Genomic DNA, 10,085 nt, shown 5'->3' on the forward strand with positions numbered 1-10,085 from the left:
TTTTTAAAAAAAGGTACATCTGACATAGGAATATCAATAAGAGACAAAAAAAAAAAAAAACCTTGTTGAAGGGATGAATGGAAATCTTCAAAATTGAGATAAATGAAAAAGTTCAATTTTTGTGAATGGTTGATTTGTTAATTGTACCTTAATTGGATTTTTTTATATTTATTTGTTTTCACAAAATTGTTTTGTAACCTATTGGAATGGGAAATGTACAACTTCAGAGTGAAAAGAACAAACATTCGTGAAACAACGAAGGTCTCTTTGCTATATTTAGAAAAGACAAAAAATCAATATTTTGCAGACAAAAATGGAAAACTAGAAATGAACCAAGATTTTGTAAAACAAGAATGACGAATAGCATGAAAAACCAATCCCTGCAAGTGCAAACTAAGAATGACAACGGTTGCTTTGTCGCACAAGAATAATGAAGATTGCATATGAATCATTAAAGTGGGAATCATTTATTTTTTCTATTTTAATTTTATAATTTTTATTTTATTAAAAATAAATTTGATATAACTTTTTAAATGAATTATAATAATCTAAAAAGAAAATTGTTAGGAATAATTAGGATATGCATACTTTATCTTCTAGAATACATGCTGCACTTCAGAAATGCCCAATCTTGAGGAAGCACCTCTTACCACTCAACATCCTTGTTCTCCAATGCCCAATGCTTGTTCTCATACGAACTTATTGCTATTCATCAGATTTGATTGATGACTAATTACAAAGATGGCAAAGGGAGTGATGAGGTACTAACTTGTAAAGATAGAAGTTCTTTATGAGCACGTTTCAAATGTTACATTGAATACGTCTTCATACATGTTCAGTAATCTTTTCCATTTCTTTGGCGTCCAACTGGATGCTGCTGCTCTAGAGATGCTATACAAGCTCAACATGTCTATGTTGACTGACCCAAGACATTTTTTCACATGCAAGCGGTTGCTCTTTCCAAATTAAAGGTGAATAAGGATGCAGCAGACATGATGATTGAGGCCGATGCTCACGAAAAGAAAATGCAGAGGGAAATAACCATAGGTTCATAACATTCTGTTATTTTAGCAGTAAATCCTTTGTATACAGTTGAAAATGAACTTCATTCTAAAGTGTAACACAGAGAGAACCATATTTCTTTTTGCGTAAGCTGTTGTGATAATTTTTTTTTCTCCTTGAATTTGATAAAATAATTATTGATTCTTACAGTGTACATGTCAGAGCGTATTTTATAGTACAATCATAATTGTGTTACTTACGTGTATGATTATGCAACATATAATTCAGCTTTTCCATCAATGAATAGACTCATGAACTCTTCACCATCCACAGTTTCTTTTTCTATGAGAAGTTGAGCAAGCTTGTGAAGGATGTCAATGTGAGTTGTGATAATATGTGTTGCCCTAGAATATGCTCTCTCTACCAGTTCCCTCACTTCCGCATCCACTACATCCGCAGTTGCCATGGAGTAATCCTTTTGCGATGACATCTGCGTTACAATCATTTGACAGGGTGAGGCATATATACATTGGTGTTGAAGAACACCGTTTACATTGTAAAAGGCATCAATCTGTTATAGGTCATGGCATACCTGTTGACCCAAGAATGGATTTCCACCAGGTCCACCAATGGCAACTTGTCCAATTTTTTTGCTGAATCCAAATCTCTCAACCATCTGCCTTGCCACTCGTGAAACTTGCATGAAGTCATTTGATGCTCCGGTGGTGACATTTTCCTGGCCAAAAATAACCTCTTCGGCAACCCTGTTTTGCCATAGAGACATGGAATTTGTCAGATAATATTCAAACTTCAAAGCACAAAACTCTGCATCTCACATCTACAAAATTATAACCATATCCCACAATACAATAGTAGACAATAATAACAACAGTTCATATATAGATCACTCAAGAGTAGGCCAGTAGTGTTGATATAAGAATGAATGACTAGCAAATGTCAAAATCTAAAATCAAACAAGGTAACTGTGCATGTTGTGTTCCACTGACCTTCCACCCAAGGCAACAGCCATCTGATTTTCAAGGTAACTTCTACTGTACAATCCAGACTCAAGCCTCTCTTCACTGGGAGCAAAAAATGTGAGACCACCAGCTTGGCCACGAGGAATAATTGATATCTTGGCTACAGGGTCATATTCAGGCATTAAAGCACCCACTAGAGCATGGCCAGCCTCTGAAAATCAACATGGGAAAAAAAAGGTTGAATACCCAAATACCAACCAACTCTTAACAAACTTGCGTGTTGAACATTAAAAAAAAAATGCATACCATGATAGGCTACTAATTTCTTCTTCTCATCTGAGACTACAGCATTTTTCTTCTCGGGTCCAGCTATGATCCTTTCAAGCGCATCAGATATCTCATCTTTACTTATTTCCTTGAGGTCACGCCTGGCTGCAAGAATAGCCGCCTCATTCATCAAATTCTGCAGATCAGCCCCAGTGAATCCAGGGGTTCTCCTAGCAATTTTTTCAAAATCAACATCCTTTGCAAGCGCTTTTCCTCTAGAATGCACCTGAGAGAGAAGAGTTGATTAATCCAGATACACAAATGTACGAAACAAAATCAATCGAGACACATTGCATACAAACGTGGACCTACCAAATGCACCAATCTAATTAAAAAAGCACAAAAAACTTACATGCTAAGGTGCTCTTGATACACTTCAATCAAGATTAGAATTTCATCTAAATAATTTGTTAGAAAAATGCTAGCAAGTGGCAACACACTCTCTAACTCTATTATTAGCTGAAATTTATTAAAAATCACAAATTTATGTGAGTCTCATTCCTTACACAGCATTCAAGATTTTATAGTTCATAACAATCTTTTTGGTAACCACCATAATAGTCCTTTGGGCCAAATATGGAATTAATCAAGTCCACGCTCCTGTCCAAGGATGTATTTTGTGATAATTGAACTCAAGTCCTCTCTCACAAGTTGAGCTTGTGTTGTCAACTAAGTGAGTCTCATTGTGTAATTTATAAGTAAATAGTAGAGGGTGTTATAAAGGAATGTGTCACATAATTTCATGCTAGAACTCCTCTCTACTTAATAAAATGTTAGCTAGGTTATGGAAGTGAAATTCTAATACTAGTAATAGTAATTAAAGAACAATAACAATATCAAAAGGGTTATGATGTTATGTTATGGCTGAGACAGACTCACCTGAAGGATTTTAACTCTGCCGGCAACATCAGGTCTATCCACAGTAACTTGCCTATCGAACCGGCCAGGCCTCAACAACGCCGAATCAAGAACATCCGGTCTGTTAGTGGCAGCCAAAACAATAACACCAGAATTACCAGAAAACCCATCCATCTCAGTAAGAAGCTGATTAATAGTTTGTTCCCTCTCATCATTTCCACCTCCTAGCCCCGCCCCTCTCTGCCTCCCAACGGCGTCAATCTCATCAATGAAAACAATGCACGGCGCCTTCCCCTTCGCCTTCTCAAACAGATCCCTCACCCTCGAAGCACCAACCCCCACGAAAAGCTCCACGAACTCCGAAGCCGCGCACGAGAAAAACGGCACCCCAGCTTCTCCCGCCACCGCCCTCGCCAGAAGGGTCTTTCCGGTTCCCGGTGGCCCCACCAAAAGACACCCCTTCGGAATCTTCGCGCCCAACGCGGTGTACTTATCGGGATTCTTCAAGAAATCAACAACCTCTTGGAGCTCAAGCTTCGCTTGGTCCGCGCCCGCAACGTCAGCGAAGCTCACACCGGTTTCGGGGACTTCCTGGAACTTGGACTTGTTCCGTCCAAAGTCCATGGGCCCACCCATCCCGCCAGGCCCACCGGGCCCGCCTTGAGCTCTCCGGAAGAGGAAGAACAAACCCGCGAACGCGAGCAAGGGGAAGAGCAAGTTGCCAACGATGTTGAACAAGCTGTTGGGGGATTCGCCTTCCGCGACGGAAATGTCGACGCCGTTCATGGCGAGGATGTCGATGAGGTCCGGGTCATTGGGGACAATAACGGAGGCGCGACGGCCGTCAACCGCGGTTAGTTGGAGGGCAGAACCGTCTTTGCTGAACCTGACTCGCTCGACCTTACCCTTCTTGACGGCGTTTAAGAAGTCGCTGTAGCGCCAATTGGTGCCTTCGGGGAGGTCGGAAGAGGATTGGGGCTTAGGCGCAGTGAGGAGGAGGTTCTGTGAGAAAGGGGATGAGGGTTGGCTCTGTTGCGCTTCAATCACGGGGGGAGGGGTCAAGTTATCAGCGGCTAGGGCTTCTGGGGTCACAGAGAGGCTCGCGGAGGAGACGATAAGTGCAGCTAGAGCAGCCCGTGAAGATGCGGATTTGACTTGCTCTGAATTCTGAGCTTTTAAGATGCTTCTCTTGAAAAGAAATGGTAGTGGAGTGGATGATTTGCTTGTGACTAGAACCTTCCTTCCGAGCAAGTTTGAACAAACCAAGGCGCTGATGGCGAAGGCCATTGATTCAATGATCTATGCCACACTCACAAAAAATCACCGTTTCATATAAAGCGTGCTTTATCAACTAAAATCACGATTATATATCTTCGATTTTGCTTCGGCTACTTGCTGGATTCTATGCCATAGATTTTTGGTATACGTGGCCTAAACTTGATCCATTTATTTATCCACACCACAGACTAGGTTAATAATAAACCCAAACAAAAACTATAATATCAAGCGTGGTTTGCTTTTACAGCCGATTTTGGTTTTGTGTCTCGGGCCATTATGTGGACTTCGCCTGCTCTGTTATAAGGGATTTTGTTCATGCACATTGCACAGTTAATCTTTCTTCCACGCCTAATATTTTGAGTTTGACTGAAAAATTAATTTTATCCCTGATTTATTTAATTTAAATTTAAATTACGGATTGGGAATCGTGGTTGGTGTCCGACGTGCTTCCAAAATCGCCGTTGTGAGCCACGAGTTTTGTTTTCTTTGCGTTTTTTTATTTATTGGATATATGGATTTCTAATTCGTATTTTTTTAATTTTATATATTTTTTATTTAATAAAATAGTTTATTTAAAATTTAATTTTTATTTTTTTTGTTATTTAATTATTTTTTAAATATTTATTGTTGTTAATTTTATATAATTATTTAATTTAATAAAAAAATTGTCTATTTTAATTCAATAAATAAATTATTTATTTAATAAATTTGTTTATTTAAAAATGAATGCATAAATTATTTTGTTATATAATTACTTTATAAATCTTTATTTTAATAATTTTATACATTTAAAATTTTTAAATTAAAAAAATTGAAAAATTAATTTTTTACATATACAAATTTTTATTAAAGCATGATTTTTATTTAAAATTTATATATGTAAAAAAATATATTATTAAATCAAAATTAATTGTTATAAAATTTATTATGTAAATTTATATATGTGTTAAATATACATTATAAATTTTAATATTATATATATGATATTAATTATTTTATAATATAATTAATTTGGTTAAAATTTTGTATTAATAATATGAAAGTTACATATTTCATACATGCATATAAAATATATTGGATGTAAAAAAAAAATGCTAGTGCCAGAGAAAATCCCTGTTATAATAATTTTGGGCCCATGCTTACTGGACCTCATATATTTCCACCTGCGCTCCATATTAATTTTAAAATTAACCAAAAGCCCAACAATACCAACTTTAGTAACCAAGTTGGTACCTTATCTTAAACATTTTATATTTTACCATTCTCAGTACCACAATGGGTCTAGTCCAATTCCAATATTCGTGAGTTTTTCTTATATAATTAGATTGATATATTATAATCACTAGAAGTGTGCGTGCCTTAGAAGTCAAGGTGCCTTGAACACTTTCAGCGGGGGACAGAGGCACGTGAGAGGTGGAGAAGGAAGGAGGTCAAGAGTTTAGGAACTTGGGGTGAGAAAAAAATCTTGTAAATAAAAGGAGGGCAATTAACAGATTTTGAAAATTAAAAGGGGGTGCAAAATGAAATATACTGGGTTCAAGAAGTAGTAACCTAGATTTTGTACGAAACTTCAACTCTGGGCTTCTGTCTTGTATCTTCTTGATGTGTAATTTTAGGTCAAAAAAGAAATTGAGGGTTTCTTCCTCCACCTCAAAATTTTCAAGCCTATTCCTCTACATTTCGGCAAAAGTATTTCATAATGTAGAATTACAGTCTAGTATGTAAGGGGGTGACACGAGAGATTCGTGAGGTGCAGAAAACACGTGTTGGATCTAATAACCCAAACCAAGTTTCTGAAAGATTAATCTCAAATCAAACACGTGTTGAAAATAATCTACACACAAGTGCAGAAAACGAAACTAAGCAACAAAGACCCGTAACACAAATCAAATGGAAAATTTCACCTTTCAGATTTCGTGTGAGGGGAAAAAAAAAAAGGAATGCTTAGAGAGACATTAGAAACATGCTTACCTCAAGTGAGACCAGAGAGTGGATGTTGAAGCGTTTTCAACTTTTCGGAGAATGGAATCAGAGTACGACAAGAAACCAGAGTGAAGGTTGAAGCGGTTTTCAAGAGTGGAGGTTAAGCAATGGAAACGACAAGATAAGAACACTGAAAATCATATCCATGCAGCAGGGTTGAACGCAAAACCCAATCAAGCAGAGAGAACAAATATTTTTCGTAGTGGAAGAAGAAGAGACGCTACGGACTCACGAGGGAGAAATGTCATGCGTGAAGTGAGAGATTTTTTTTAAAAAAAAAAAATGCTATATTACTATAGTGTTCATATTTTAAGATTAAATTTAACGGTAAAATTACTATATTCTGACCTGACCCAATCTAAGATTTTTTAATTATAATGATGGATTTTCCCAAAACTGATGATCCAATCCAACTTGTATACACCTTTGGTTATTATAATAATAATTACAATTTATAAACTTGTAGTTCATTATAACAGTATCCCCCACACACCCACCTAAAGTAGATCATAAAGGATCAAGGAGTATGATAAAGTGCCATAATTTATCCCATCAATAACCAGCTGAAAATGGGTCGGATATCAGCCCATTATTTTTTAAGCGAGTTGAAACTTCAAAACATTAATCTCGTTTAAAGGTAAAATGGAATTTAACTTACTTTAAATTAAAAAAGAAAACACGGGATAAATAAAAAAGACTAAGATGCAATAAAACGCATAAAAAGTTGGTAAATAAAAATAAAAAAACCAAAATAAATGACAATTTTAATCAACGTTAAAATTTACTTTTTGTTGCTTGTCAATTAACTAAATTTGTACATGCAAAGATTGGGAGATAAAAGAAATCAGGTCCTATTTTAATTTTTTAAAATATGATGGTCAATCCAAATGGATTAAAACTATTATTGTCAATCTTAACTAAATTCATCTGCATCTTCCTTATATGTTGTGAAAGTAATAATATAATTTTTTTATCAATAAATATTAGTTGTTAATTATTAGTTTTTTTAATATGAGTAATCGAATTTATCTCGTTTTTTCTTCTTCCTTTTTTCCTTAATATATGCGGTTGAATAAAGTTTCATGACTTCATTAAATAATTTGGTTCACTTTTATTAGTGAAGCTAGGATGTAATTTTGCTTTATAATGATAAAATATTAAAAGAGAGAATGCCAAATAGATATACTATGAATCATTTTTCTAAAAAAAACAAAGTATCTTTATACCCGAGGCAAAGACAAGAAAAAAGTGATGGCACAAGAAAGTTTGTCAAGAAAATTAAAGAAAGCTCCAAAGCAACTTTGGTAAAAGAAGCCACTTCAAAGATGCATGCAACCACAAGACCCAACTACTTGGTCTCAAAGGTTTGTTCATTATGGCAAAACATTGGAAAATAGGTGGTGCGCTTACCTTCGAAGACCCTAAAGTTTTTTGTTAGGAGGGTTCCTCAAGCTTTCGTTGAATGTGTAGAAAAAACTAGAACAGCCACATGTTTAATGCACGGAAAGCTGAAGACACATAAAAGGGGATTTGTTCAAACGAACCGTGGGACAGAGGTTGACGGCAGAAACAACTAGGAATGAGCAAAGTTTATGAGCCTTCGAAGAAAATTGGTAATAAGGCTTTATCTAATTTTATCAACAAATTAAATAAAAATAGGTGATTTAAATAAATAAATAAAAGCAAGTAAATATAATTCCGACCAGAATGTGATTAATGTCCGACTCATCACATAGCCTACTTTGGAAAACGCCGATCATTAAGGCATTAACAATATGTCCAAAAAAATAAGAGAGAGAGGGAGAAAGAAAATGCTAATCATAGAGTACGTAAATTATGTAATTCTCAGGCTTACTATTTTTCATACCTATCGTTATATACCTACTTATTTGATGGGAAGAAAATAGTGGAGTATTAGTTTTTTGGATTGTGTTATTTTGGTTTTTTAGATTTCAATTACCGTAAATGGGTCTTTTGGGTTTTCTATATTTTATAATCGAGTCTTTTTATGTTGATTTATTTAATTTGATATCAACTTAACGCCAAATTTTAGATGAATAAAACATTTGTAGCTTTGTAAATTTGTAATTAACATTTACTTATATTTTTGAAGAATACATTATATGTTAAATATAATTTATTTAATGAAGTAAATAATTTAAAAACTTTATAAAAAATGCATTTTATTTATTTCATATGAATTCTTAGTTTAATGTCTGAATTAATAAAATTAAACATGTACAAAAAATTAAATGAAGTAAGTTTATCAAACTCCTAAATTAATCATATTAAGATCCCTTCTCTTCTTGTGTGCGTGCAGGAGACATATCAAGTGAGGTGATTTTTTCTTGTGAAAGTGAGAAAAATAATATTTACAATTAGATATTATTGTAAATGATTAAAATAAAAACATATAGTCCCAAAAATGTACAAGTTTGTAAAAAAGTCACATGATGACGTAGATATATATTTTCACCAAAAAATGAAGTAAACGATGTTTTTGTTTTTGTTCCATTCATGGGGATGATAATATTGGTTGTTGTGCATGGTGTATCTCGACCAACCCACTACTTGGACCGAAGCGACTGCTGTTTTCTAATAGAAACATTGGTTAATCTAGTCACAACCACTCACAGTATGATAAAGCAGTTGTCCGAAAATCATATTTTGTAAATTGAACGCACACGGGATACTTTTATTTGAGAAAAAAAATGTCACCCTTTCTAAAAAATTAGTTTATCATATTTAATTTAACCAATTTTAATTGATTTTTTTTAATTATCTTTCATTATAATTTAATATTAAAAAAAAGAGTTATTGAAACTAAAACTTCAATTAAATAAAAATATTTTTAAAATATTAACATTAAATAAGAAAAAGCTAGGTAGATTTTTCTTATATGAGAAAAAAATAATTTTTTTCTTCTTCTTATATTTGATATTAGAGGAAGTACATTTTTTTATCTTGATATTCTCTTCCTTCTTATTTATAAGACCCAAATTTTAAAAAATGTTTATTTTTTCTTACATGACTCAATCTATAATATTTCTTATATTAATATTTTTAAATTAAAAACACACTTCATTAAAAGAAGAAAAAGAATGCATTAATAAACCATTAGAAGAGAGAAAAATATAAATGACAATGATAGTTTTTTTAAAAATAATTTAAAATAAATTTATTGTTATAAACTAAATTAACTATTTTTCTTAATCTTAATTAGGTAATTGAGTCTAATATATTAGAACAAGGAGAATATCGTTTACTCCTTCATTTAATAATTATAAATTTTTTTCCAACTAATTCATGTGAGTCCCTTAAGAAAAATGATAAATTTTGTTAATCGTATTACATTAATTTTTAAAGAGAGAATAATTAAATAAAGGTGTATAAGAGAAAAATATTTTAAAAAAATACATCTAAAAGTTAGAAAATAATCTTATAATTATAAAAAGAAAAAAACAAACTTATGAAAAGGTTATTATTCATAATTTTTTATCTTCAGAATCATGAGGAAAACTACTAGTATCTTATATCATTTATGTCAAAAAAATCACAATTGTATTCTCTCTCTCTTATATATATATATATATATATATATATATATATATACATATATATATATATATATATATTATTTTTATCTCGTGATAATAA

General features: G+C 33.1%; 1 protein-coding gene across 1 annotated transcript; it reads right to left on the reverse strand.

Moving 5' to 3' along the window:
* Positions 1–1,046: 1,046 nt before the first annotated feature.
* On the reverse strand, positions 1,047–4,501 carry LOC114414548 (ATP-dependent zinc metalloprotease FTSH, chloroplastic-like). The gene is made up of 5 exons (XM_028378843.1): positions 3,189–4,501; positions 2,289–2,535; positions 2,010–2,193; positions 1,595–1,766; positions 1,047–1,492 (listed from the first exon to the last, which is right to left on the reverse strand). The coding sequence occupies exons 1-5, from the start codon at positions 4,452–4,454 to the stop codon at positions 1,271–1,273; spliced, it is 2,091 nt and encodes a 696-aa protein (XP_028234644.1). The 5' UTR covers positions 4,455–4,501; the 3' UTR covers positions 1,047–1,270.
* Between the last annotated feature and the right edge of the window lie 5,584 nt (positions 4,502–10,085).

This window comes from Glycine soja, chromosome 6, assembly GCF_004193775.1.
Source record: "Glycine soja cultivar W05 chromosome 6, ASM419377v2, whole genome shotgun sequence".
Classification (NCBI taxonomy): Eukaryota; Viridiplantae; Streptophyta; class Magnoliopsida; order Fabales; family Fabaceae; genus Glycine; species Glycine soja.